General features: G+C 48.9%; 10 protein-coding genes and 2 non-coding genes across 13 annotated transcripts; 5 read left to right on the top strand and 7 right to left on the bottom strand.

Annotated features, from left to right (window-relative positions):
• The first annotated feature begins 20 nt into the window (after positions 1-20).
• LOC9654525 lies at positions 21-5,042 on the top strand. Its single transcript, XM_024669351.1, has 26 exons — positions 21-107; positions 181-534; positions 590-687; positions 758-938; positions 999-1,080; positions 1,128-1,293; positions 1,351-1,432; positions 1,484-1,608; positions 1,674-1,835; positions 1,883-2,076; positions 2,130-2,270; positions 2,321-2,409; positions 2,471-2,618; positions 2,672-2,733; positions 2,786-2,829; positions 2,882-3,045; positions 3,106-3,230; positions 3,287-3,329; positions 3,379-3,448; positions 3,498-3,599; positions 3,657-3,747; positions 3,807-3,899; positions 3,948-4,213; positions 4,263-4,415; positions 4,476-4,667; positions 4,715-5,042. Exons 2-25 carry the CDS (start codon positions 420-422, stop codon positions 4,650-4,652), a joined length of 2,973 nt encoding a protein of 990 aa, XP_024525119.1. The 5' UTR covers positions 21-107; positions 181-419; the 3' UTR covers positions 4,653-4,667; positions 4,715-5,042.
• Positions 5,043-5,244: 202 nt separating this feature from the next.
• LOC9655643 (organic cation/carnitine transporter 7) lies at positions 5,245-7,112 on the bottom strand. The gene is made up of 5 exons (XM_024668863.1): positions 6,792-7,112; positions 6,492-6,729; positions 5,857-6,415; positions 5,601-5,803; positions 5,245-5,539 (listed from the first exon to the last, which is right to left on the bottom strand). Exons 1-5 carry the CDS (start codon positions 7,055-7,057, stop codon positions 5,321-5,323), a joined length of 1,485 nt encoding a protein of 494 aa, XP_024524631.1. The 5' UTR covers positions 7,058-7,112; the 3' UTR covers positions 5,245-5,320.
• A 32-nt stretch (positions 7,113-7,144) lies between these two features.
• On the bottom strand, positions 7,145-9,298 carry LOC112344325 (pentatricopeptide repeat-containing protein At4g02750-like). The gene is made up of 2 exons (XM_024668788.1): positions 8,945-9,298; positions 7,145-8,761 (listed from the first exon to the last, which is right to left on the bottom strand). Exons 1-2 carry the CDS (start codon positions 9,296-9,298, stop codon positions 7,145-7,147), a joined length of 1,971 nt encoding a protein of 656 aa, XP_024524556.1.
• Positions 9,299-9,340: 42 nt separating this feature from the next.
• LOC9654526 (GDSL esterase/lipase 6) lies at positions 9,341-10,777 on the bottom strand. The gene is made up of 5 exons (XM_002964396.2): positions 10,427-10,777; positions 10,242-10,363; positions 9,965-10,180; positions 9,624-9,885; positions 9,341-9,568 (listed from the first exon to the last, which is right to left on the bottom strand). Exons 1-5 carry the CDS (start codon positions 10,752-10,754, stop codon positions 9,348-9,350), a joined length of 1,149 nt encoding a protein of 382 aa, XP_002964442.2. The 5' UTR covers positions 10,755-10,777; the 3' UTR covers positions 9,341-9,347.
• Positions 10,778-10,789: 12 nt separating this feature from the next.
• On the bottom strand, positions 10,790-11,504 carry LOC9654527 (probable histone H2A.3). Its single transcript, XM_002964397.2, has 2 exons — positions 11,261-11,504; positions 10,790-11,122 (listed from the first exon to the last, which is right to left on the bottom strand). Exons 1-2 carry the CDS (start codon positions 11,447-11,449, stop codon positions 10,898-10,900), a joined length of 414 nt encoding a protein of 137 aa, XP_002964443.1. The 5' UTR covers positions 11,450-11,504; the 3' UTR covers positions 10,790-10,897.
• A 532-nt stretch (positions 11,505-12,036) lies between these two features.
• On the top strand, positions 12,037-14,073 carry LOC9654528 (protein PHOSPHATE STARVATION RESPONSE 1). Its single transcript, XM_024668869.1, has 8 exons — positions 12,037-12,327; positions 12,416-12,561; positions 12,626-12,824; positions 12,911-12,999; positions 13,156-13,195; positions 13,287-13,344; positions 13,444-13,513; positions 13,583-14,073. Exons 1-8 carry the CDS (start codon positions 12,138-12,140, stop codon positions 13,895-13,897), a joined length of 1,107 nt encoding a protein of 368 aa, XP_024524637.1. The 5' UTR covers positions 12,037-12,137; the 3' UTR covers positions 13,898-14,073.
• On the bottom strand, positions 13,911-13,991 carry TRNAL-CAG. Its single transcript has one exon. It is a non-coding gene; the product is annotated as a tRNA-Leu (tRNA).
• On the top strand, positions 14,071-15,983 carry LOC9655644 (argininosuccinate synthase, chloroplastic). The gene is made up of 7 exons (XM_024668864.1): positions 14,071-14,368; positions 14,437-14,485; positions 14,570-14,752; positions 14,815-14,889; positions 14,959-15,144; positions 15,201-15,289; positions 15,339-15,983. The coding sequence occupies exons 1-7, from the start codon at positions 14,103-14,105 to the stop codon at positions 15,889-15,891; spliced, it is 1,401 nt and encodes a 466-aa protein (XP_024524632.1). The 5' UTR covers positions 14,071-14,102; the 3' UTR covers positions 15,892-15,983.
• An 873-nt stretch (positions 15,984-16,856) lies between these two features.
• Positions 16,857-19,253, bottom strand: LOC9654529 (serine carboxypeptidase 24). Of its 2 annotated transcripts, none has more exons than XM_002964399.2 (11): positions 19,137-19,253; positions 18,927-19,067; positions 18,448-18,861; positions 18,279-18,386; positions 18,124-18,219; positions 17,974-18,066; positions 17,842-17,924; positions 17,448-17,785; positions 17,286-17,387; positions 17,118-17,223; positions 16,857-17,054 (listed from the first exon to the last, which is right to left on the bottom strand). In XM_002964399.2, the coding sequence occupies exons 3-11, from the start codon at positions 18,677-18,679 to the stop codon at positions 16,911-16,913; spliced, it is 1,302 nt and encodes a 433-aa protein (XP_002964445.1). In that variant the 5' UTR covers positions 18,680-18,861; positions 18,927-19,067; positions 19,137-19,253; the 3' UTR covers positions 16,857-16,910. The 2 variants fall into 2 exon arrangements, with proteins under 2 accessions (XP_002964445.1, XP_024524633.1); XM_024668865.1 differs by lacking the exon at positions 19,137-19,253 and having other exon boundaries at positions 18,927-18,973; positions 19,045-19,065.
• A 506-nt stretch (positions 19,254-19,759) lies between these two features.
• Positions 19,760-20,723, top strand: LOC112344347 (protein PHOSPHATE STARVATION RESPONSE 1-like). Its single transcript, XM_024668870.1, has 5 exons — positions 19,760-19,842; positions 19,965-20,004; positions 20,095-20,152; positions 20,241-20,310; positions 20,381-20,723. The coding sequence occupies exons 1-5, from the start codon at positions 19,783-19,785 to the stop codon at positions 20,693-20,695; spliced, it is 543 nt and encodes a 180-aa protein (XP_024524638.1). The 5' UTR covers positions 19,760-19,782; the 3' UTR covers positions 20,696-20,723.
• TRNAL-CAG lies at positions 20,709-20,789 on the bottom strand. The gene has a single exon. It is a non-coding gene; the product is annotated as a tRNA-Leu (tRNA).
• Positions 20,790-20,886: 97 nt separating this feature from the next.
• LOC9654530 (argininosuccinate synthase, chloroplastic) lies at positions 20,887-22,779 on the top strand. Its single transcript, XM_024668794.1, is given in 9 exon segments — positions 20,887-20,922; positions 21,026-21,141; positions 21,210-21,252; positions 21,336-21,518; positions 21,581-21,655; positions 21,727-21,912; positions 21,969-22,057; positions 22,107-22,315; positions 22,318-22,779. Coding segments are annotated over 9 exon segments (1,278 nt in total). The 3' UTR covers positions 22,659-22,779.
• The last annotated feature ends 102 nt before the right edge of the window (positions 22,780-22,881 follow it).

Genomic DNA, 22,881 nt, shown 5'->3' on the forward strand with positions numbered 1-22,881 from the left:
CTTGCGCCAGGCTAGTTTTTCCGCTCCTTTTATCATCGTTGGAATGATTGTCCGTAATTGGTATCGTTAGATTGAGTCACACAACTTTGGTGGCGCTGCGAGGCCTGGTAATTCTCACATTTGATCTTCGTATCGTAGCTCCACCACTCACCACTTTTTTTTTCCTCCCTTGCTTTGCAGGATCGCTTGCTCGAGCACAAATCCGGCATGAAAAACCGAAAGCGATCCCCGCTTTCCTGCATGCGGGACATTGTGATGTGTAACAAACACACGGGCCGTACGCGGTACGAAAAGCGATCGATCTCTTGCGCGCCAGATCCAACGGCTGCTTTTAAGTTTTATATTGTCAACGGGATATTCGGGATCTATTTGAGTTTTTAGGGCGATTTAGGGTTTTAGCGAATCCCGGTAGCGATGCGATGGAGCTCAGCACCGCGAATTCCCAGCTTCCATCGCTTGGATCTGTTCTAGGCGGCTTAATGCTGGCAGATAAGCGCGAGATTAATCGCGCTTGCTTGCCGGGGAATTCCAGCAGTAAGTTCTTCTATTTTTTCTTTCTAGAGGAGATTGATTTGCATTGAATGTATAGGCACGAATCAGCGCTTGGTTTATTTGTTAGAACACGTGAAATGTCTCTCCAACGACGAGGGAACAATTGTGAAGATTTGTGTTACTCTGCTAAGAGACGTAAGTTTTTCTCTCTCTCTCTCTCTCGTTTATGGTTCTCATTTTCTTTTTTCTTCCTTTCGAATACCAGCCTAAGAACCGGAAGAAGGCCCTTCTTATAATTCAATGGCTGTTTCAAAAAGACGAAGCCTGGAATCCAGTTGTGAAGACTCTCACGCTCTTAATATGCTCCACGGAGTTTGATCGCTATATCAAGTTAGGGAGCTGCTTGGTCGTCAAAGAGCTGCTAGATAACATTTCGGGACAACGAGGTATGAATCCGCAGAAAGAAAAGATTGGGCTTTTGACTTACATGAGGCATCTAATCTCAGAGTTGGCGTCGAGGGAATTCCAGTCTGCGACGATATTCTCAACGTGCGTGCCTCACCTTGTTGGACTAGTTCGTGACGCCAGGTCCGATTTAGTTTCGATAAGTTGCGTTATCTATGCTGATATTTCAGTGTCAAGGACGGGAATAAGATACTTCCCACACGACTTACGATTGCAGCTGCGGATTGTGCGCTGGGAATCACCAAGTTTCTCGCCTGCGCACAAGACACGAATCTGGATACTAGTCTCTGGGATCAACGGGACAAAATATTGGCTCTCGTCTCTGAGCTCTACCAGGTACAATGCTTGTACACTACTTTGAGAACCTTTTTGTTTCACTTTATTCTTTCGAAGTGGAATTGCGACACACGTCTGTTGTATGCAGCCGGATTGATGCAGGTCCAAAATCATCTTCGTCAAATTGCAGCAAGTGAAGGTCAGAGCCAGTTTTACTTTTACAAGCGCTGACATGCTCAAGTTTTTGCAGATAAATTCCTTTCGAGCTCCGTGCTGAGATTATGCTGGAAAGAATACAGCAGCCTTTTGATTTCCGATGCACACACAGCATCTTTTCCATCTCAGAGTTTTCAAAGATTTTTTACGGGGCTACAGGTACTTTCGTCGTGATAAAAGCATTGACTTTTAGCTTGATGTTAGTGGTTCTATCACTTGTAAAGCACCATATGCCAGATGGGGATCGTGAAAGCGAAAAAAGCTGGTCTAAGATGCGTTGCTATTTTCTGACGTGCCTCGCTCTTTTACTTGGACATCTGGACGCTGACAAACTTGATTCCCTATCGCTTGATGATGGAGAATTGTCACGACTTCTTTTGTGCATGGTAAAAATCAATTTTATTTTCTTGATGTGCTCTTAACATTTACGCAGCTATCTAGAAACGAGAAAGAAACCGTGGTTATTGCAGTTGCGATATTGAGGTTTCTTCTGTCCAAATTCATAAACACCGAGAAGACGAGCAAAGATTTTATGGTCACATTTGAGAAGAGTTTAATGGAGGCTTTCTACAGAAACGAAAGGCCCTCAACCACGACCGTCGACTTTGTTGCAGAGTATTTTCTACTGTATCCTGTGTTGGCATTTGTTAGCATTCATGGTTCCTTCTTAACAGTTTTAGCCATCCATCGCCAGATTTACAAAGAGTGTTTCTTCTGATTGATTCGGAAAATCTCTGTCGGCGACAAAACGGTATTGACATTCTTGAAACACTAGTGCGAAGAGTTTGCGACTCAAAAGCTTTGAACACTTCGTCTCTAAGGTTCGAAAGTATCACATCAACTACTTGCGTTTATCTATCCGCTTTGACAGTCATATTCTTGCAACGCATTTGTTGAAGCGCGTCCACGATGCGGTACTCATGGATCGTACTAGTGCCTCAGCGTTGTTTGTAAAACTTGGTAAGCACGTATCACTTGAAAATTAACGTCTAATTTACTTCTACTGCACTATGATACCCAGATCCATCAGTTGTAATGCCTTCTCTTATCCAACTTCTATACGATCCCGATCAGAAAGCTCAACATTTTGCACGTTCAACGCTTCTTGCCGTTTTAGAACACAATTCGGATCAACGGCAAGCTGTGTCTGTCCTCCTGGACTGTGTTCGGTGAGTGCATTAGCCGAATTTTTCTGATGGCTTACATGGCTGTGGTTTTTCAGAAATCTTTCTTTAGCTTCTCGAGCTGGAGAAGGTGGAACGAGTGTCCTCACCAGAAAAACAGGTATATTTTTTAGCTGCTTCACAAAAGCACTAAAGCTTCCTTTTTATGCTAGATATTGATCAAATAATGAGGCTTCTGCCATCTTGGGCTCCTTCGGTAAGTGCCAGATACTGTATTGGCTTATGGTTAAAACAATACCTTGGAACAGGTGAAAGACTGGAACGTTTTGGCTATTTTCCTCCTTGAGAAGATGTTCAGTGATCCATCAAATCCTTTGCTTCCAAGGTTTCTGAGTGAAATCAGTAGCCACTTGGCTGATGTGCACCAACTCGTTTTCGCGCGCACGCTTCAAGAAATGTTGGAGGTTTCCACGTAAGTTCAGTCAAGAAAAAGAAAGAGCACGCGACATACTCGTGTTGTTTTTGTATGCAGCAACAACAAGGACGTAGGCGATCAAAATCTCTTTCGGAATCTTAGTCCACTGCTTGTGTTGAAGCTACTGCCTTTGAGAGCTTATGATGCAATCGAATGTGAAGAGCTATACGCGCCTCTACAAGGCAAGCTTTATGATCATTTGTTGTTTCTTGTTTTACTAATTTACTGTCTCGCACAGGATTGCCACTAAGCTCCTCCATAACAGGCATGCTGATTGAATGGTATTGTCTTTACCAACGTGCGACCATTTCTCATTCTTACGTCTAACAGGATGTGTACCTCCGAATTCGATGATGTGCGGAAGCTTTCAGCCGAATTAAGTGGACGTCTTCTTCCTGAGGCAAGTGTATTCACCTCACTGTCGAAAATGATAACTTGTTTCCTTTCAGGTACTGCTCCCGCTTGTGATTGATCAATTAAGAAACGCTATGAACAATATGGATATATTGGCAGTTAAGTCGTGCTTGTATTCAATCTGCAGCTCACTTATGGTACTGGACTCTTTTTTAGTCTTGTAGACGGTATTAATCTAACGTGCTTCTACGCAGACGAGGGGTTGCCAGAACCTTTCCAATGACGTAATGGGGCAAATCAAAGCTCTCCTTACAACAATGTTGCTCTGGCCTACAAATTCAGAAGGTATATAAGTGCTCTAGTTTATACCAGAAAAACAAATGTTGACTTTGCACCATCTGCAGAAGTCCAGAAGGCACAACATGGCTGTATCGATTCTTTTGCTTTTATGATCCGTGCCGAGTTTAACACCTCAATGATTCAGATGATCGACAAAGGTACGAAAGATGGAAGAAGTTCCTTTCATTCTAATTATCGTTTTGCAGATGAAGGAAATAAGGTGGAGCGAGTTATAAATGTCGTTATGTCTTGCCTGCAAAATCGACCGTATGCCATAGCGACATTGTGTGGCACGTCCCCAGCAGATTTTTGCGGCTCGGTTAGTATCCAGGACGCCAGTTGTGTTGCTGCTCCGGTCAGTTTTAGAGTGTGCATGGCAAACGTCCTTATAAGTTCCTCCTCCAAGATAACAGCCAGCTCTCATGATGCATTCTTGTCAGAAGTTATTCCGGTGGTCTCCGCGCTGCTTAAGGTTGGAACTTGAATTGGAAATCTTGTTCTAACGGGACTCTTACTTGCAGAGTGAAAGCGAATCTATAGTAAGAGCCGCGTGCGTTCAGGTGCTGTTTAGTGCGGTCTGTAACCTCAAGGAAGCAGCATCATTGCCCGCATACGCAAAGACTTTGCTCCATATCTCCCTCGATAGCCTGAACAACGACAAAGCAGCAGACGAGGTAGCAAAAGTAAATCTCGTTACTCTCAAAAGGTCCCGAAATCCCCTTCTGTTCCTATAGGAGAGGCTGGCTGGCGTGAAGCTGCTCGCTGCGCTCCTTGTGCACGAATCCATTCTCAAGGAAGTCGGTTCCTCACTGGTGAATGCTTTGCAAGTTCTCTCCAGAGTTTCCAGGGCAGACCCCTTGCCGGAAGTCCGCAAGCTCTGTGAGCAGCTTCTAAGCTGCGTTTCTTCCTGACTTCCATGTGTGAAGGTAAACGAAAATCGTTTTTTTTTTTTTAATTAGTAACACCATTCAAGGTAACCGTTGTTGTTTGCTAGGTGAGAGTCGAGAGAAAAACCGGTCCAGCGATCCTTTTGATCGTATCCTTTGCACCACCCAGCAAGATCAACATACCTGCCTTCTCCATAGACTTCGACAGTGACGATCCTCATGCCGTGGCAAGTGGAAGAGAAATCTCGTCCCGGGGTGACAAGGTAATTATCATCGTTGCCAATGTAATCGTTAAGGTTGATATACGCTTTCTTTGGCCATCCATAGCTCCACTTGCAGCGAGCTCTCAAAACACCTGACTTGTAGTACTTGTAGCTTGAGCAACTTGTTGAAAATGATCCACAGTTTCAAGCATGAAGTTTGAAAAGTTTTATCACAATTAGAAATCTACATACGTGGGAAAGTGGTAAGATCAGCAACAAGATGATCCAGAGCATTTCTTCTCTCTGGTTTTCATGCTTTTCATGGAGTCCCGCTAGAAATACCAAAAAAGAAAAGATAGAAGTCAATATGTTTGATCACAGAATCGACATTTTCGCTGGAAGTTAAAAGAAGATTCAAATCTAAGAGAAATTATTTTATTCAAACAAACGAATCGAGAAGTATACAAGGGGCCGGAGCTCCAGAAGACCTCAAACAACATCGGTGAGAGCTCTCCCTTTTGTTTCGATTGGAAACGAGAAGATCAACGCAGCTGCCATGGCGGAGACGAGCGTGAAGAGCATAATGGCGAGGGAGTGGTGGCACGTCCTTACAAGCGCCACGGCTACCAGGGGACACAGAATGCCTCCGATCCTGGCGAAAGAGTTTGCGGTGCCCAAGCCCGTTGTTCTAGAAGAAGTTGGATAAACCTTCACGAAAGAACATGATCAGTGATGATCCAACGTAAAGTTAGTTACAATACAAGCTCACCTCCGGCGCGTATACGTATAAGATGGTGAAGGAGCCCATGATACAAGCTCGAGCTCCAAACAAGAGGAACGTAGTGACACCTTCCGGTTGGGGACTAACCAGCGGCGATAAGAAGAGACCACAGAAAATAAACAGGACCGCCATGGACACCTTCCGGCCATAATAGTCGACCATTGCTGCCGCGATCATCAGTCCAGGAAGCTCTGGAGAGAAACAACGTAAGGTCAAAACCGCAAGAGCTTTGAGACGAACTTACCAGCACAGCTCGTTATCAAAACATCTCGAAAAACTGGATCTTTGGAGTCGCCGGAGTGAAGGAGCGGCGAATTTTTTCTCGCGGGGGAGGCGAGCTTACACCTCGTCTGCTGGCTGCTCAGCTGCGACGCCAGCAAAACCAGCCCGTAATAAGTAAAAGCGTTTGCAAAGAAAACCAACCAGAGAAGTATGGTGGATCGCAGCAGTGGAGGCGAGAAAAGCACCGCAAACTTGGAGAAGAACTGGATCGGGGGGTCTTTCACCGCGATCACTGCGTTGCTGCCGGGAGTGGGAGTTTTTTCACACAGGAGCTGCGTGGCTTCCAGCTCCACCCCCTCCTCGTCGTGCTTGTCACCGGAGCAAACAAATCTCCCCTGCGGAAGCTCCAGCTTGTTTGCAGCGGCCATTTTCTTGAGAATAGCCAGGGCGCTGGCGGTGTCTCCTTTTGCCGCATAGTATCTCGGTGACTCTGGTACCAAAGGATAGAAGATCAGTAGGAAAAGGAGCGGGGTGGACGAAACTCCCAGCAGCCATCTCCATCCCAGCCTCGGCATTATAGTCTCAAAGAAGAAAAAAAAACAAAAGGAAAAAAGAAAGATGGTGAGAAAAAACGCGAGATAAATTACTTACGCGTACCCAAGCTAGAATGGCCTCCAGGATCGAGCCAAGCGTCCAGAAGACCGAGAAGATCACCATCAAAGTCCCGCGGTTTGGAGCTGGAACAAACTCCATGAACCACGACGACACCACCGGGCCGCCGCCAAGCCCGATCCCAACCAGAGCTCGCAGGAAGAGCAGCGCGTAGTAATTTGGAGCGAAGGAGCTCAAGAATCCGGCAATGAAGGTAATCACGGCTGTCGCAAAGAAGCCAATCCTGTGCCACGGATCTTAGCTCCAAAACTATGGAAAAAATAGTTTTTTCTGAAGAAATCATACCGTCTTCCTTTGGAATCGGACAGCACACCCCACGAGTAAGCCCCGATCATCATCCCCGCGAAGACGACGCTGGAGATGGTGCTCTCTTGCCGCGGGGACAAATCCCAGAGCTGCTCCACGGCCGGGCCGACGAAGGACAGGAGCATCATCTCCATCGCCTCCGCCATCCACGACATACCTGCGTAGACGAGGATCAAGCACTGGAATCGCCCAAACCCTAACGACTCGATCGCGTCGTCCAGGGTGAAGACGCGCTCTTCCTCCATTCAGGAGGCGAGAGAAAATGTGAGCTCAACAAACCCTAAATCTAGCCAATGGTGTGCCAAGTCAGCCCTAAAGTAAAAGCCCCACGTTCAAGGCATATTACCATTCGAAAGAATGTTGGCGAGCAAGACGTAGGACGCACCGTCTTTGGGTTCCAAACCAAGAGCGCTCGTTGGAACATCGCGATCGCCTTTGATACTAGCACCACCGCTGCTACACGATCCAAGCAGGGATCTCCAATCCATGGCGTCGGCCACAAACGGCATGCTCGCGACGAGATCCAGCGCTCGCTCCAGATGCCCGGCCCGGCCCAGCAGATTGATCATACAGTTGTAGTGCTGCTTCGTCGGGGCCAGCCCAAAGTCGTAGATCATCGAGACGAAGGAGCTCCTCGCGGACTCGGTCCCGCCAGTGTGGCTGCGAGCGAGCAACGCGAGCACGAAGGACATGGAGTCCGGGGATTCCACCGCAAGAAGACTGTGGAAAGCTTCCGTCGCTGCGACTCCAGAGTCCTGGCTCGAGGTGGCAAACGCGGCGAGGATCGAGTTAAACGAGACGAGGTCTCGCTCGGGCATTGAATCGAAGAGCTTCTTTGCGCTGGCAAGGTCGCGGTTGAGGGAGAATACCCACAGCATCGTGTTCCAAGTAATGAGGCTCCGTTGTGGCATCCGGATGAACATTTGCCTGGCGTGGTTGAAGAAACCTCTCTGGGCGTAGACGATTAGCATCACTGTCTGGGAGATGAGGTTCGTCTCGGGCATACTAGTGATGAGATAGCAGGCATCTCCTAGATGCCCGTTCTGGGCATAGGCTGAAAGCATTGCAGTTGACAAGATCAGATCTCTCTGGGGCAAACTTTCAAACAGGGTTTTGGCGGCCTCAATATGGCCGTTTTGCGAGAACGCTGCCAACAATGTTGTTGACGAGATCAAGTTCTTCTCAGGCATGGTATCAAAGAAAACTTTAGCTCGCTCTAACTGCCCATTTTCGGTATATGCAGCGAGCATCGAATTCCAACAAGCAATGTTCTTGTGTGGAATCTGGTCAAACATTGCCTTCGCACGGTCAACATGACTGTTTGAAGAATAAGCTCCTATCATACAGGTCGAAGAAATAACGTTAACTTCCGGCAATGACTCAAAGAGTGTTTCCGCTTCGTGCATTTGCCCCGATTGGGCATATGTGGCAAGCATAATATTCGAAGAAATTAGATTCCTGTCCTCCATGGATCTATAAAGATGCCTAGCATCTTCGATTCGGTCGCTTTGTACATACGCAGCCAGCATGGCATTTACCGTCGTAATATTCCGCAGCGGCATCGAGTCAAACATCCACTTGGCATCCTCCAAGTGGCTGTTCTGGGCATATCCCGCCAGCATGGCATTCCACGTGGCCACATCGCGCTCGGGCATCTGCTGGAACAGCCTCCGCGCGGCATCCAGTCGTTGGTTCTGGGCGAATCCGGACAGCATCGCATTCCACGTCACCACATTCCTCTCGGGCATCCAGTCGAATATCCTCTTGGCATCTTCCAGCCGGGTGCCGTGCGCGTAGGCCGCCACCATTGCAGTAAGGAGCACAAGGTTGTGCCGAGAAGATTCCTGGAATACTTTCTTGGCATCTTCCAGATCCCCTCTTTGGGCATATGCGTTGAGCATCGCGGTCGTGGAGACGAGATCCCTTTCAGGCATCTCGTCAAAAACAATCTTTGCCAGATCGATCTTAGCGACTAGCGTATAAGACTTTAGCAAAGTTGTCCACGAAACTAGGCTGCGAAGGGGCATAGAATCAAACACCGACCTTGCCTCAAGAATATGCCCGTTCTGGGCATATGCCGCGAGCATGGAGTTCCACGAGATAAGATTCCTCTCCGGCATGGAATCGAATACGGCGATGGCCCGACTAAAATCTCGGGAATATGCCGCGAGCATCGTGTTCCACGAGACGATCGTCGTGCCGTGCATCTCACGGAAGAGCTGTGTGGCGGCATCGATCTGTCCATTCTTGGCATATGCGGAGAGCATGAGATCCCACGAGAAGCAATCCCTGTCGCCCAGGGCGATGCCGTCGAGAATCTCCCGCGCCCTGCCAGTGCTCCCGCACCGCCCAAACATCTCCAGGCGCTTGTTGGCCAGGAATCGATCGGCATCGCCGTAGCGAGCACGGACGTGGGCGTCGAGCTTGTCCGCGGCGGCGAGATCCGTGCACGAATCGAGGAGCTTGATGCATTCCCTGCGATCCATCCACCCATGGAGAATGCCGCGAGAACTTTTGGCGCCAAGATCTTGGGATTTAAATTTGAGCTAGGGCTCTTAGATTGAGAGGCTCCACGAACGCGGGAGCTCCGCCCCAGACCTGGTCGCTGATGAATCGCGCCGCCTGGTGTGTGGGATGGAAATCCCAGAAGAGGTACTTGGATGGGACGTGGCACAGGAATGGCGCATCGCGTCCGCAAGGAATCATCGCATTGTATGCTCCACCGCCACAGCAGTTCTTCTGCGTCTCCTCAAATCCTGCGAGAAAAGAAAGAAAAATCTCTCGATCGATCCAATTTCCTCGAAATCCTACCGTATTTCGTGCCATTGTTGATCATATCGAGGAAGAAATCGTAGGGCTTGACGAGGATGATCTTCGCGTCCGTGAGATTCTTCGTTAGCTCCTGGAAGAGCTGCGCCAGCTTCGTGTTGAATGCCAGCGCGAGCTCGTTTGATTCCTCCAAGCAGCCGGTGGCATTGTTGGTGATCTCCTGGAGCAATCGCAGCGACGGCGTGCATCCCAGAGGCCCGATTCCAGTGATGACGATCTTCCTGGCACCGGATCGATGCAAAGCCTGCTCGATCAAAGCAAGAATTTAAGATCTCTTTTGTGTCGATTGAACCGATGATCCCAATCCTTGCTCTTTTCCTTACCAGCAGAGATTTTTGGTACTCGCCGAGGAGGAGATCGACGTATTGCTGGGGGTTGAAAGCCTGCTGGGCGGATCCATTTAGGAGGTATCCTCCCAGAAGATCATTGCTGCCAGTGACGAGCAAGAAGATGGAAGCCGGGATAGAGAGCTCCCTAGGTTTGCGTCTCTTCACAAACTCCTGGAATTGCCGGACTTGGGCATTTAGAGGGATGAGATCCTGCAAAAACGATCCAGGAATCAAAACGAAGATCCAAGATCCCTCTCTCAATCAATCAAACATTGTCCGGATTGTTCGTGCTATCCAAGATCTCACTCCCGGACGATGCAAAGTTCGCCCCTTGCGAGAAATTCGATCCTGGCTTGAGAAACGGTGGCAGCAGTGCGAGTCCCAGCAATCCAGCTGCGCTCAACCAAATCAAAGTCAAGAATTTCTATAGACAAACTAAAGAAAATTCTTGCGCACCCAAGAAATCTGGAACTATTTTCCCGTTGCTGAATCGCCCAGTGGGCTTGAGGAAGAATGTCTCGCCGTAGGGATCGAAATTCGCCGCGTTGGGCACTCCAGCGATGAACACATTGGTTCCAGCATCGACAAGGGAGTCGCCAAACACAAACATGGCGCGCGCGGCCGCCACCGCGGCACCATTCCCCGCGATCCAGCACAAGATCACGAATAAGAACACCATCGCCATAGCAGAGCCAAAAGAGAAGCAAACGCAACCTCGAATCAAATCGGCAGAGCAAAGAGCTCTGGAAATGGCATAAGAACAAAGGAGATGCGCAGTCAGCATTCCACGTCAGATTTCCAAGACGCGTCAGACAGGGAGGGAGAATAATTACGGCATTTCCTACCGTACAAGTTAATGTACACGTGAAGAGAATTTTTAGGGTTCTTCGTGCCAGTTCGACCGAATCGATCGAACTTCCCATCGATTTAGGGGCTCTCGTCTCCGGCGGCGTCCTTCTTGGAGCTCCCAGTGCCAGTCTTCTTCGGTAGCAAGACATTGTGGATGTTGGGCAGCACGCCGCCAGCAGCAATAGTGACGCTGCCCAAGAGCTTCGAGAGTTCTTCGTCGTTCCTCACGGCGAGCTGGATGTGCCGTGGAACAATCCTGTTCTTCTTGTTATCCCTGGCCGCATTCCCGGCCAATTCGAGCACCTGGAGATGGAGATGGAGTGACCAAATCAGCGCGATTGATTCAAAAGAATGAAACAGGGAAGAATTTCAGCGCGATTGATTCCAGACATGGAAAAGAATGAAATAGGGAGAGGGAAGAACACGAGAGATTTCACTCACCTCTGCCGCCAAGTATTCGAGAACCGCGGCGAGATAGACTGGCGCTCCAGCGCCAACGCGCTCGGCATACTTGCCCGCCTTGAGAAATCTGGCGATCCTACCCACTGGAAACTGCAATCCGGCCTTGGAACTCCTCGAAGTAGCCTTCTTCCCGGCGGATTTACCCCGACCTCCCCCTCCAGCAGCCATGGCAAACCCTACGCGCTCTCGAATCGATCGTTTCCTTCTTGGGAGTGAATCCCCCTGGGCGCTCCTCAAAGTCTATATAGGAAACCGGGGAGCCAATCAGGAGGCAGCGCTCCCCTCGACTAGGATCGAGCCCTGCCGCCGTCGGATCCAGGCGAAATCCGACGGCCCAGATCCGGATCCGGGGCCTCGTACGGAGCGGGGAGTTAAGGCCCTGCCGTACGAGAGCCCTAATTCCCGCGACACAAGGGGGCAAAGGAGCGCAATTTAAAGAAATTTGTTTGCTCAGCTCGCAGCTTGACACGACAGGGACATCAGATGATTGATTGACGACGCTTTTGATGGAGGGCGCACAATTGGATACATTATTGTTGGCCATAAACCATGCCCTGGGCCCGAAAGGATCTATCGTGTGTTTGTGTATGTTTCGTGAATAGTTTTCGAACAGGATCAAGTGGGTGTTCTCTTCTCTCTCCTCGTCAGCGGCATCCGACGGCCCCGGGCGCGCCACGTGCCCGTCAACGCGTATTAGCTGTGGGCGGGCTGCGCGAGGACACTCCCTTGGACGTTGCTCTCGCGGATGGCTCTTCTCTTCCCCCAGGGGATTCTCTCCTGTCATCATTCTCGAGGGGATTTTAGAGCGTTCGTGTAGAATTTCTGCCCCGCGCAAAGTTTTCCAGCTTCGTGCGTGATGGTTGAGCAGGATCATCGCCATCTCCAGTCCCAGCGATTCCAAGACGAGGGCTCATTTCGCGTCTCGCGATCTCGCTTCGTCGCGCCGCAGGAGATGAAACCGCAGTACCGGATGGCCGCGCAGCCTGATCCTCCTCACTACAGCAACTTTCAATTCCAGCAGTTCCACCAGAGCTGTTCACCGCCAGGTACGCACAATTGATCCATCCATCCCTCCCGGAAGAATCCCCGGCTTTGCTCGAGCATGGAGGAAGTAAGCTTCTCTCCTCTCCACAGGCAGGCCGAGCCTGGATCAGAGAATCCCCCTCGATGACAGTGAAGCGCCCGATCAGCACTTCCCCGGGCTGCTCCAGGACGACGAATCCATATGGAATGAGATCGTGGGAGCCCCAGGACACACCGATCAGTCGAGCTATCACCAGGTAAATCACGCCACACCTTTGCAGCCCTTTCTCAAAGTCCACGTATGATAAGTTTATATATCAGACGGCCGCGTATCAATCCAGGAACTTCGATTTCCATGGCATGGTGCCGGCCGCGCAGAGCTCGCGAATCTCGCAAATCTCGCAGCAGCAGCAGCAGCCGTGCTCGATCATCTCGCCGGTTCCAAAGCCGCGAATGCGATGGACACCGGAGCTACACGAGCGATTCGTACGAGCAGTGGAAGAGCTGGGTGGTGCCGAAAGTAAGCTCCTCTCCCCAATTGTTTTCTCTTTGGTGCTGGGCGAGAATCTTACGACTGTCAATCGTTTTCGACATGACCCCGCACAGATGCCACACCAAAGTGTATTCTAAGGGTCATGAATACGTACTCGAGCGTGGACGGGGTCAACATTCTTCACGTAAAGAGTCATCTCCAGGTCAGCTTTTCTCTGTTTTTTCTGTTTTTTTTCTGTTTTTGTTTGTTTGGTTTTTGTTTTTTGGTTTTATTGAGGTTTCCTATTTTTGATTTTATTGTGAGAGAACTTTCGGATTGGCTTCTATTTATACTTTTTAATTTAAAATATTTTTTACAGAAGTACAGGCTAGTCAAAGATCTTCCACCCAGCCCCGTTGGTACGAATAATCAACTGTTTCTGTTTTTTTTTTTTTTTTTTTTTTTTTTGCTTTTGGATGGTCCAATATTTTGTGCGTTTTTGGCCCACAGCAAAACAGCAGCAATCTAAGCAATGTTCGCTGGAGCTCCCATCATTGAACGTAGAAACGTACGTTATACGTAGACGTGAGATTACTTGACTAGGAAAACTCTTTGAAAACTCTTTTCACTTTTTTTTTTAATTTTAACTTGTTTCTCTCTTTCTCAGTGGGCTGCAGATCACCGAGACACTGCGCTTGCAACTCGAAGTCCAAAAGCAACTCCATGAACAGCTCGAGGTTCTCTGCACAAATTTCTCGAACTATACATTTGATGGTCTAATCCAATTGCTTGTAAAACCTTGGCAGATTCAAAGAGATTTGCAGAAGAAGATCGAGGACCACGGAAGATATCTCGAGAGAATGTACAATAAGACGGAGGAGGCGACACGATCGTGTCACAAGAATTCGGACGAGCCCTCGCCCGGTCCTCAAGAACAAGAACAGCGCAAACACCGTCAAACTTGCGACGATCAGATCCACCAAGCCTCGGGTACCACGACGAGCACAGCCGATTCGTTCCAGCCGCCACTCAAGAAATTAAAACCATCGCAAGAACAGGAGGAGCTCCAACCCGTGGGAGACGAGGATGTCGATTTTTCCGAACTCTGGAAGTTCACATGAAGGAAAAATATTTTGTCAGGAATGGGATTCGAACCCATGCCCTTGCGGACTAGTACCTGAAACTAGCGCCTTAGACCAACTCGGCCATCCTGACTTTACGTGTAAATACCACCATGGTGTAAGTATTTGACTGGAAATACTTTTACTTTTTAAAGCATGTGTTATGGTTTAAAGTATAGTATGGTTCTCCATTAGGGTTTATGGAATGGCGGCTCTGGCTCCCTCGTCCGGTAGCATTGCTGTAGCTCCGATCTCGGGGGATCGATCTAGGGCGGCGCACATGGCTGTGAGGATCCCGATCTCGAGAGCGAGTAGAGTGGCGGCGATGGCTTGCTCCTCGTCCGGGAATGTAGCGGCAATCGCCAGCGAGCAGGCGCATTCTAGCGCTCCAGCGATCCGGCAGAATCTCAACAAGGTGGTTCTAGCGTACAGTGGGGGCTTGGACACGTCCGTGATCGTGCCGTGGCTCAGGTAATTTGGATCTCATGCAGCGATTTCTTCTTTGGATTGAGAGTTTTGGCTTTGTTTTTCTGGACCAGGGAGAACTATGGCTGCGACGTTGTGTGTTTCACAGCTGATGTTGGGCAAGTAAGTCGATCTCGTGTTTTTTGTTCTGCCGATTCTTAGCATTTCTTTTTTTCTTCCTTGCCATCTCTGTTCTGTGATTTCCAGGGCCTGGGCGAGCTCGAAGGGTTGGAAGCTAAAGCGAAGGCAAGCGGTGCAAGCCAGCTGATCATCAAGGACTTGAAAGAAGAGTTTGTGAAAGACTTTATCTTCCCTTGCTTGCGAGCTGGTGCCGTGTACGAGAGGAAGTATCTGCTTGGAACTTCGATGGCTCGCCCTGTAATTGCAAAGGCAAGTTTGTGAAAGTGAGGAACTGCTGTATGGTCATTGAGCTTGTGCTGGTTTTTGTGCAGGCCATGGTTGATGCTGCAAAGGAAGTTGGAGCTGATGCCGTTTCTCACGGTTGCACAGGGAAAGGGAACGATCAGGTAACAAAGTTTCGTGTTTTTTTCCTTCTCTCCGTATACATGAGAAGTGGTTTCCTCGTGTTTCTGTAGGTGAGATTCGAGCTAACGTTCTTCGCATTGAACCCGAAGCTAGCTGTTGTTGCGCCATGGAGAGAATGGGACATAAAAGGCCGCGAAGACGCCATAGAATATGCAAAGAAGCACAACGTACCCGTGCCCGTGACGAAGAAATCTATCTACAGCCGAGACCGCAATCTCTGGCACATTAGTCATGAGGTATCGCAAATCTCCTTTTTTTTTCGTGACTTAACGACGAGCGACCTCTTTTCCAGGGAGACATTCTCGAGGACCCTGCGAACGAACCCAAGGAGGACATGTTTGTCATGACTACAAATCCGGAGAAAGCTCCTGATACGCCAGAGTAAGCTCTTCCTCAGTCTCTTTCACTGAAAGAAAACTCTTCGTTCCAGGTACCTGGAGATCAGTTTCGAGAGAGGCCTTCCAGTCTCAGTGAACGGCAAAGCTCTGTCCCCCGCCAAACTCCTGGAAGCGCTCAACGATGCCGGAGCCAGGCACGGCATCGGGAGAGTGGACATGGTGGAGAACAGGCTCGTCGGCATGAAGAGCCGCGGAGTGTACGAGACACCCGGTGGAACCATCCTGAGCCTAGCAGCGCGGGAGCTGGAGTCGCTCACGCTGGATCGCGAGACGATGCAGATGAAAGACACGATGGCGCTCAAGTACGCGGAGCTGGTGTACGCAGGGCGATGGTTTGATCCTCTCCGGGAGTCGCTGGACGCCTTCATGGAGAAGGTGACGGAGACGACGAGCGGCAGTGTCAAGCTCAAGCTGTTCAAGGGGTCGGCGGTGGTGGCCAGCCGGACCAGCCCGTTCAGCCTCTACAGGCAGGACATATCTTCGTTCGAGGAGGGCAGTGGGATCTACAACCAGGGTGACGCTGCCGGATTCATCCGCTTGTATGGCCTTCCCACTCGCGTCCGAGCAATGCTTCTGGAGAAATGAGAGAAAGAACAGGTATGGAAATTCTTCGTTGTTTTGATATTGTTCTTGGGTGTTCTAAGTTTGAGGAATCAAATGCTTTGATTTACAAGCTAGATCTCTTTCTCCAATCTAAGTTGTGCTTCTCTATCATCTCTCAAACGCAGCAACGTCGCGATTCTTCCACGCGATGGATCCATTTGGTGGAAGATGACGCAGCACAAATCTTTCATATGCCTCCACGAATTCCATGGAGTCTGTCGACGTCGCAGGTTCACGTCCTTCCCCTTGCCTCCACCGCTGAGAACACCAACAAAGCATCCTGGAAGATTTGCAGGAACGATCGGACCTCCGCTGCTACCATCCAGAACCGAGGCACTGATCTCCAGCCTCGATCCGGCCGAGCTCTCCAAACACCCCGGCGAGCACAGGAGCTCTCCGGTTCTAAAGTCCGCGAACGTTTCCTTGAGCCGATCAAAGAGCTCCTCCTTGGTGGCGATGTCCATCTTCTTCGTCGCCACCTCGCGGTAGCGCTCCCACACGCCGTGCTCCGCGGTGCCAAGCACCAGCTCCTCGCTCGCCATGCTCAAGAGCTCCACCATGGAAGGATACGAGAACGCCGCCACGAAAGGGGAACTTCGCCGCGACAGGCGAGAGGCGCGGGAGAGCAAGGCAGGAAGAAGGATCCATCACTCTCGGCGCTGGCGGCCTCGAAGCACGAGAAACCCTCGCTCGCCACCAAAGCCCGAGCCGCGCAATCGAATCCAGCGCCGCGGAAGGAGTTTGGAGTGACGAAAGCGCCAAGACAACCAAGAACACTACCATGATCGGCTGATACATAGCTGGCCGAGAGCGCGATCTGGATGTGATCGCCCTCCATCGATCGAAAGGGCGGCGCGATATCTATCCCCAGAGTGGGATCTCTCGCGAATGGATTCCAACTTAAACCCCTGAATACATGTTCAAGTAATATAAGCTAGAGCAAAAGATAAATTTCACATGTACTTGTTGAGTTTTATTTCTTGAACGATCCCTTATTACAACTAAAACGATGGCAGTGCCTTGCCTTCGATAAAGTGTTGGAACAAGGCAAGTGACTCGCCAGGTTTGTCAAATGGAGGCTGATGTCCAGCACCTCTTACTGTCGCAAATGTCATTTCTGAGTACACTTCTGTCCATCCACCAACCTGCAGTTTAAAAGAGTTGTCTAATATACTCCTGGCACTCAACAAAATTTAGTTGACGCTTACCTGATTTGTGTAGTTCCACCCATACCATGGAGTAACAACAGTGAGATTGAGTGCTTTGATCCAGCTCCTGGTTGAAAGCGTTGAAACGACAACATCCGAATCCCCGCTGTGTTTTACACGTGTTATAAGCTATAAGCACTTCAGATTGTTGTATTGTAACTCACAGACCTGTAAATCCAGATTCTCAAGCCACTCTTGAACAAATGTTGGTATAGGGGGAGCATTGAACGCTCTCTATCTAGTGTCGAGTAGTTCCTGTCAATATCCGGGCTGCAAAAAACAATTTCAAAATCAAAGCTTTCAATATCCAGTTTTGCACTAAACGCTTACTTGCAGAGCTGCCACCGAACTGGTCTCGTCTCGACGTGCAAGGCGGCTTGAACATCCTGGCGGTTGAGATAAGGTGTCACAGAATCAAGGCAAGCCTCGTCATCTGGTCCTGAAAGTAAGTTGCATGCTGGTGCATAGATGTTGTAACGACTAATGTAGGCAATCAGGTTCAGGATCTGGGAGGTAGCATTTCTACATCTCGCTATTGATTCGTCATCATTCCTCCTGCAGTAGGTCTTCTCTTCTTGGTAAAGCTCCTCAGAAATGATTGAATGCGAGTACAAGTTCTCAATGTCACCAGGACCGTCATAGTCGACGTCCGTGGCAGGATTACCAATCTGAATGTATGAAAATTAGCTTCTTTCAATGTAGTGTAGTGTAAGAGTGAACGTACAGCAAACCCCTTCAGGTTGATACGATTTCCATTTTGCTCATTATGTGAAATGATTTGCGATGCCAACGTTGGTATGTAATGTCCTTCAGGGAATCAAGTGTTACGTACTGTGCAAACCTCAAGTATGCATACCTGCAAAGCTTTCTCCAGCAATGAAGAAGTCATTCTGTTTATACTCAGGGAACTTTGTGAGAAATTCGAGCAGAAACAGCAAAGTATCGCTGGCTGCATCCCAAACACGTTTTATGAGAAGTTGAGAACCACAAGCAAGTGGTATAGTACCTGTTTGATTGTCTGTGTAATTTCCCCCATCAGAAAGCAAGTTTGTATATGAGAAACCGGTATTATAAGGGGTCTCCAAACAGATGATATTCACAGCTGCACATGAAATCGGATCGAGCAGATGAAACTCCTAGGATCTAGGAGAAAGAAAAAACCTTTATTCCAAGAGTATGGATTGCGAACGAGCCCAGTGCCTGAGTCATTTGTGCTGAATGGACCAGTCCCTCCAAGAGCTCCAGAGCGAATGGATGAACATCCCGGTCCTGCAGAAACGTACAAATATTACAAATGCTGCGTATCATTTTGCAAGGATCAAAGAAGCACCTCCAGTGAGCCATAATACCAACGGCAAGGAAGACGCATTTGGGTGATCTGCTTCGAAGAACCAGTAGAACAGTGCACGTCCAGCTGTGGCGTTTATCTCAATTTGACCTGCGTACTGCTTAAATCCAACTTCTGGTTGCCCAGGAAGCCCTTGCACAAGGTGCGAAGGGTCTGCAGCCAATGCCAATGCAACCTGGAGGAGCACAAGAAGAAGATGAATCCATGTCCTCATAGCTCTCACGAGTGGATGAAGCTTCCCTCTTCATTGTCACGTTTGCGCAATCCTTATAGTCAACAAACCGTGTTGGATCAAACTCTTCTTGCCGTCTGGTCTGGAGCCGGGTCTGGAGCTGAATTCAAAACATCTTTCAAATTTGGAGACTTCCGCAACTCGTGAAAGGTTCACTTCTGAGTCTGTGGAATCCAACGCTTAGCTACAAACTTCAAGGTTACTTACACAGTAAATTAAGTTTGGGGACCTGTTCTTCTGACGTGCTTTCATCCTCGAAGAAATGCCTTGTTCATGCTGACAAGGAATCCCCATCTTGACAAGCGATGTACTCTGAGCTGAGTGCATTCCGCTAACGATATTCTCACCAATTCTGCATCCTTGCCCGGGGCTGTGGCAAACAATGTGGACAGAAACAATTCAGAAAACCTACTCGCTTAGAGCAAATGGACGCTCTTACGGCTGGAAGCTGCCAGATGAAGGCGCCGGCTGTGTCAAAACTGCGAAGAGTACTATCCGATGATTGAGAGAAACGAAGGCGCTAGGGTAACATTATGCAATAAGCAAATAAGCAAGGCTGCAAGAGCAATTACAAGTACACATCAACACTCTAAAATAATTTTAAAAGCACGAGTGCATGCACTCAAAGATCTTGAAGTCACAGATCTTCATATATGCAGATCAATACATTGCACATGTCATACACACAGTTATCAATCATCATAGCCTGAAAATCAGTATAAACAAAGCCAATTATATATAGTTGCGAATTCTCTAGAAGATCATTATTAGAAGGCCTCAGCTTCCCGCCATCCCAATGCGAGTCCACCAGCAGACGCCAAGAGCCAGCACCTCATTGTGCTTAATCTGGACAGGTACATGTTTAAGTAGCATAAGCTACAACAAGAGATAAAATTTCAAATGTACTAAACAAATGTTGAGTTTTATTTCTTGACAATCCCTTGTTACAGCTAAAACGACGGCAGTGCCTTGCTTTCGATAAAGTGTTGGAACAAGGTAAGTGCCTGGCCAGGTTTGTCAACTGGAGGCTGATGTTTTCGACATGACCCCGCACAGATGCCACACCAAAGTGTATTCTAAGGGTCATGAATACGTACTCGAGCGTGGACGGGGTCAACATTCTTCACGTAAAGAGTCATCTCCAGGTCAGCTTTTCTCTGTTTTTTCTGTTATTTTTTGTTTTTTTTTTTGTTTGGTTTTTGTTTTTTGGTTTTATTGGTCGGATTGGCTTCTATTTATACTTTTTAATTTAAAATATTTTTTACAGAAGTACAGGCTAGTCAAAGATCTTCCACCCAGCCCCGTTGGTACGAATGATCAACTGTTTTTTTCTTTCTTCTGTTTTTTTTTTTTTTGCTTTTGGATGGTCCAATATTTTGTGCGTTTTTGGCCCACAGCAAAACAGCAGCAATCTAAGCAATGTTCGCTGGAGCTCCCATCATTGAACGTAGAAACGTACGTTATACGTAGTACTTGACTAGGAAAACTCTTTGAAAACTCTTTTCACCTTTTATTTATTTTAACTTGTTTCTCTCTTTCTCAGTGGGCTGCAGATCACCGAGACACTGCGCTTGCAGCTCGAAGTCCAAAAGCAACTCCACGAACAGCTCGAGGTTCTCTGCACAAATTTCTCGAACTATACATTTGATGGTCTAATCGAATTGTGCTCGTAAACCTTGGCAGATTCAAAGAGATTTGCAGAAGAAGATCGAGGACCACGGAAGATATCTCGAGAGAATGTACAGCAAGACGGAGGAGGCGACGCGATCGTGTCACAAGAATTCGGACGAGCCCTCGCCCGGTCCTCAAGAACAAGAACAGCGCAAACACCATCAAACTTGCGACGATCAGATCCACCAAGCCTCGGGTACCACGACGAGCACGGCCGATTCGTTCCAGCCGCCACTCAAGAAATTAAAACCATCGCAAGAACAGGAGGAGCTCCAACCCGTGGGAGACGAGGACGTCGATTTTTCCGAACTCTGGAAGTTCACATGAAGAAAAAATATTTTGTCAGGAATGGGAATCGAACCCATGCCCTTGCGGACTAGTACCTGAAACTAGCGCCTTAGACCAACTCGGCCATCCTGACTTTACGTGTAAATACCACCATGGTGTCAGTATTTCACTGGAAATACTTTTACTTTTTGGTTTAAAGTATAGTATGATTCTCCATTAGGGTTTATGGAATGGCGGCTCTGGCTCCCTCGTCCGGCAGCATTGCTGTAGCTCCGCGATCTAGGGCGGCGCACTTCGCTGTGAGGATCCCGATCTCGAGAGCGAGTAGAGTGGCGGCGATGGCTTGCTCCTCGTCCGGGAATGTAGCAGCAATCGCCAGCGAGCAGGCGCATTCTAGCGCTCAGCGATCAGTGGCAGAAGCTCAACAAGGTGGTTCTAGCGTACAGTGGGGGCTTGGACACGTCCGTGATCGTGCCGTGGCTCAGGTAATTTGGATCTCATGCAGCGATTTCTTCTTTGGATTGAGAGTTTTGGCTTTGTTTTACTGGATCAGGGAGAACTATGGCTGCGTGTGTTTCACAGCTGATGTTGGGCAAGTAAGTCGATCTCGTGTTTTTTGTTCTGCCGATTCTTAGCATTTCTTTTTTTCTTCCTTGCCACTCTGTTCTGTGATTTCCAGGGCCTGGGCGAGCTCGAATGGTTGGAAGCTAAAGCGAAGGCAAGCGGTGCAAGCCAGCTGATCATCAAGGACTTGAAAGAAGAGTTTGTGAAAGACTTTATCTTCCCTTGCTTGCGAGCTGGTGCCGTGTACGAGAGGAAGTATCTGCTTGGAACTTCGATGGCTCGCCCTGTAATTGCAAAGGCAAGTTTGTGAAAGTGAGGAACTGCTGTATGGTCATTGAGCTTGTGCTGGTTTTTGTGCAGGCCATGGTTGATGCTGCAAAGGAAGTTGGAGCTGATGCCGTTTCTCACGGTTGCACAGGGAAAGGGAACGATCAGGTAACAAAGTTTCGTGCTTTTTTTCTCCTCTCTTCGTATACATGAGAAGTGGTTTCCTCGTGTTTCTGTAGGTGAGATTCGAGCTAACGTTCTTCGCATTGAACCCGAAGCTAGCTGTTGTTGCGCCCTGGAGAGAATGGGACATAAAAGGCCGCGAAGACGCCATAGAGTATGCAAAGAAGCACAACGTACCCGTGCCCGTGACGAAGAAATCTATCTACAGCCGAGACCGCAATCTCTGGCACATTAGACATGAGGTATCGCAAATCTCCTTTTTGTTTCGTGACTTAACGACGAGCGACCTCTTTTCCAGGGAGACATTCTCGAGGACCCCGCGAACGAACCCAAGGAGGACATGTTTGTCATGACTACAAATCCAGAGAAAGCTCCTGATACGCCAGAGTAAGCTCTCCCTCAGTCTCTTTCACTGAAAGAAATCTCTTCGTTCCAGGTACCTGGAGATCAGTTTCGAGAGAGGCCTTCCAGTCTCGGTGAACGGCAAGGCTCTGTCCCCCGCCAAACTCCTGGAAGCGCTCAACGATGCCGGAGCCAGGCACGGCATCGGGAGAGTGGACATGGTGGAGAACAGGCTCGTCGGTATGAAGAGCCGCGGAGTGTACGAGACGCCCGGTGGAACCATCCTGAGCCTAGCAGCGCGGGAGCTGAGTCGCTGGCGCTGGATCGCGAGACGATGCAGATGAAAGACACGATGGCGCTCAAGTACGCGGAGCTGGTGTACGCGGGGCGATGGTTTGATCCTCTCCGGGAGTCGCTGGACGCCTTCATGGAGAAGGTGACGGAGACGACGAGCGGCAGTGTCAAGCAAAAGCTGTTCAAGGGGTCGGCGGTGGTGGCCAGCCGGACCAGCCCCTTCAGCCTCTACAGGCAGGACATATCTTCGTTCGAGGAGGGCAGTGGGATCTACAACCAGGGTGACGCTGCCGGATTCATCCGCTTGTATGGCCTTCCCACTCGCGTCCGAGCAATGCTTCTGGAGAAATGAGAGAAAGAACAGGTATGAAAGTTCTTCGTTGTTTTGATGTTGTTCTTGTGTTTTTGATATCCGGAGTGGAAGAATCGAATGCTTTGCAATGTTTCTTGGGAACTGAAAGAAAGTTATGGAAGTTGTTTGTGTTCTAAGTTTGAGGAATCAAATGCTTTGATTTACAAGCTAGAGCTCTTTTTCCGATCTAAGTTGTGCTTCTCTATCCATCTCTCAAACGCAG

The sequence above is a fragment of the Selaginella moellendorffii genome, unplaced genomic scaffold, assembly GCF_000143415.4.
Source record: "Selaginella moellendorffii unplaced genomic scaffold, v1.0 SELMOscaffold_4, whole genome shotgun sequence".
Taxonomy (NCBI): domain Eukaryota; kingdom Viridiplantae; phylum Streptophyta; class Lycopodiopsida; order Selaginellales; family Selaginellaceae; genus Selaginella; species Selaginella moellendorffii.

What these genes read in the sequence shown, in the direction of transcription:
- LOC9654526 (XM_002964396.2), bottom strand. Translation starts at nt 10,754, where the DNA reads ATGCTGACTGCGCATCTCCTTTGTTCTTATGCCATTTCCAGAGCTCTT. An exon ending in GCACGAACAATCCGGACAAT is followed by an intron (nt 10,181 to 10,241) that starts GTTTGATTGATT and finishes TCGTTTTTGCAG; the next exon opens with GATCTCATCCCTCTAAATGC. An exon ending in AGTACCAAAAATCTCTGCTG is followed by an intron (nt 9,886 to 9,964) that starts GTAAGGAAAAGA and finishes TTGATCGAGCAG; the next exon opens with GCTTTGCATCGATCCGGTGC.
- LOC9655644 (XM_024668864.1), top strand. Translation starts at nt 14,103, where the DNA reads ATGGCGGCTCTGGCTCCCTCGTCCGGTAGCATTGCTGTAGCTCCGATC. An exon ending in CTCGCCCTGTAATTGCAAAG is followed by an intron (nt 14,753 to 14,814) that starts GCAAGTTTGTGA and finishes GTTTTTGTGCAG; the next exon opens with GCCATGGTTGATGCTGCAAA. An exon ending in AAAGCTCCTGATACGCCAGA is followed by an intron (nt 15,290 to 15,338) that starts GTAAGCTCTTCC and finishes TCTTCGTTCCAG; the next exon opens with GTACCTGGAGATCAGTTTCG.
- LOC112344347 (XM_024668870.1), top strand. Translation starts at nt 19,783, where the DNA reads ATGAATACGTACTCGAGCGTGGACGGGGTCAACATTCTTCACGTAAAG. An exon ending in ACGTAAAGAGTCATCTCCAG is followed by an intron (nt 19,843 to 19,964) that starts GTCAGCTTTTCT and finishes TATTTTTTACAG; the next exon opens with AAGTACAGGCTAGTCAAAGA. An exon ending in CCATCATTGAACGTAGAAAC is followed by an intron (nt 20,153 to 20,240) that starts GTACGTTATACG and finishes TCTCTTTCTCAG; the next exon opens with TGGGCTGCAGATCACCGAGA.
- LOC9654527 (XM_002964397.2), bottom strand. Translation starts at nt 11,449, where the DNA reads ATGGCTGCTGGAGGGGGAGGTCGGGGTAAATCCGCCGGGAAGAAGGCT. An exon ending in TCGAATACTTGGCGGCAGAG is followed by an intron (nt 11,123 to 11,260) that starts GTGAGTGAAATC and finishes CTCCATCTCCAG; the next exon opens with GTGCTCGAATTGGCCGGGAA.
- LOC9654525 (XM_024669351.1), top strand. Translation starts at nt 420, where the DNA reads ATGGAGCTCAGCACCGCGAATTCCCAGCTTCCATCGCTTGGATCTGTT. An exon ending in CTGGCCTACAAATTCAGAAG is followed by an intron (nt 3,748 to 3,806) that starts GTATATAAGTGC and finishes CACCATCTGCAG; the next exon opens with AAGTCCAGAAGGCACAACAT. An exon ending in ACGACAAAGCAGCAGACGAG is followed by an intron (nt 4,416 to 4,475) that starts GTAGCAAAAGTA and finishes CTGTTCCTATAG; the next exon opens with GAGAGGCTGGCTGGCGTGAA.
- LOC9654529 (XM_002964399.2), bottom strand. Translation starts at nt 18,679, where the DNA reads ATGAGGACATGGATTCATCTTCTTCTTGTGCTCCTCCAGGTTGCATTG. An exon ending in TCCATACTCTTGGAATAAAG is followed by an intron (nt 18,220 to 18,278) that starts GTTTTTTCTTTC and finishes TTTCATGTGCAG; the next exon opens with CTGTGAATATCATCTGTTTG. An exon ending in TCAACCTGAAGGGGTTTGCT is followed by an intron (nt 17,786 to 17,841) that starts GTACGTTCACTC and finishes TCATACATTCAG; the next exon opens with ATTGGTAATCCTGCCACGGA.
- LOC9654528 (XM_024668869.1), top strand. Translation starts at nt 12,138, where the DNA reads ATGGTTGAGCAGGATCATCGCCATCTCCAGTCCCAGCGATTCCAAGAC. An exon ending in AGAGCTGGGTGGTGCCGAAA is followed by an intron (nt 12,825 to 12,910) that starts GTAAGCTCCTCT and finishes GACCCCGCACAG; the next exon opens with ATGCCACACCAAAGTGTATT. An exon ending in CCATCATTGAACGTAGAAAC is followed by an intron (nt 13,345 to 13,443) that starts GTACGTTATACG and finishes TCTCTTTCTCAG; the next exon opens with TGGGCTGCAGATCACCGAGA.
- LOC9655643 (XM_024668863.1), bottom strand. Translation starts at nt 7,057, where the DNA reads ATGGAGGAAGAGCGCGTCTTCACCCTGGACGACGCGATCGAGTCGTTA. An exon ending in TTTGATAACGAGCTGTGCTG is followed by an intron (nt 5,804 to 5,856) that starts GTAAGTTCGTCT and finishes GTTTCTCTCCAG; the next exon opens with AGCTTCCTGGACTGATGATC. An exon ending in TATACGTATACGCGCCGGAG is followed by an intron (nt 5,540 to 5,600) that starts GTGAGCTTGTAT and finishes TCTTTCGTGAAG; the next exon opens with GTTTATCCAACTTCTTCTAG.
- LOC112344325 (XM_024668788.1), bottom strand. Translation starts at nt 9,298, where the DNA reads ATGGATCGCAGGGAATGCATCAAGCTCCTCGATTCGTGCACGGATCTC. An exon ending in ATTTTAGTCGGGCCATCGCC is followed by an intron (nt 8,762 to 8,944) that starts GTATTCGATTCC and finishes GATCTGGCAAAG; the next exon opens with ATTGTTTTTGACGAGATGCC.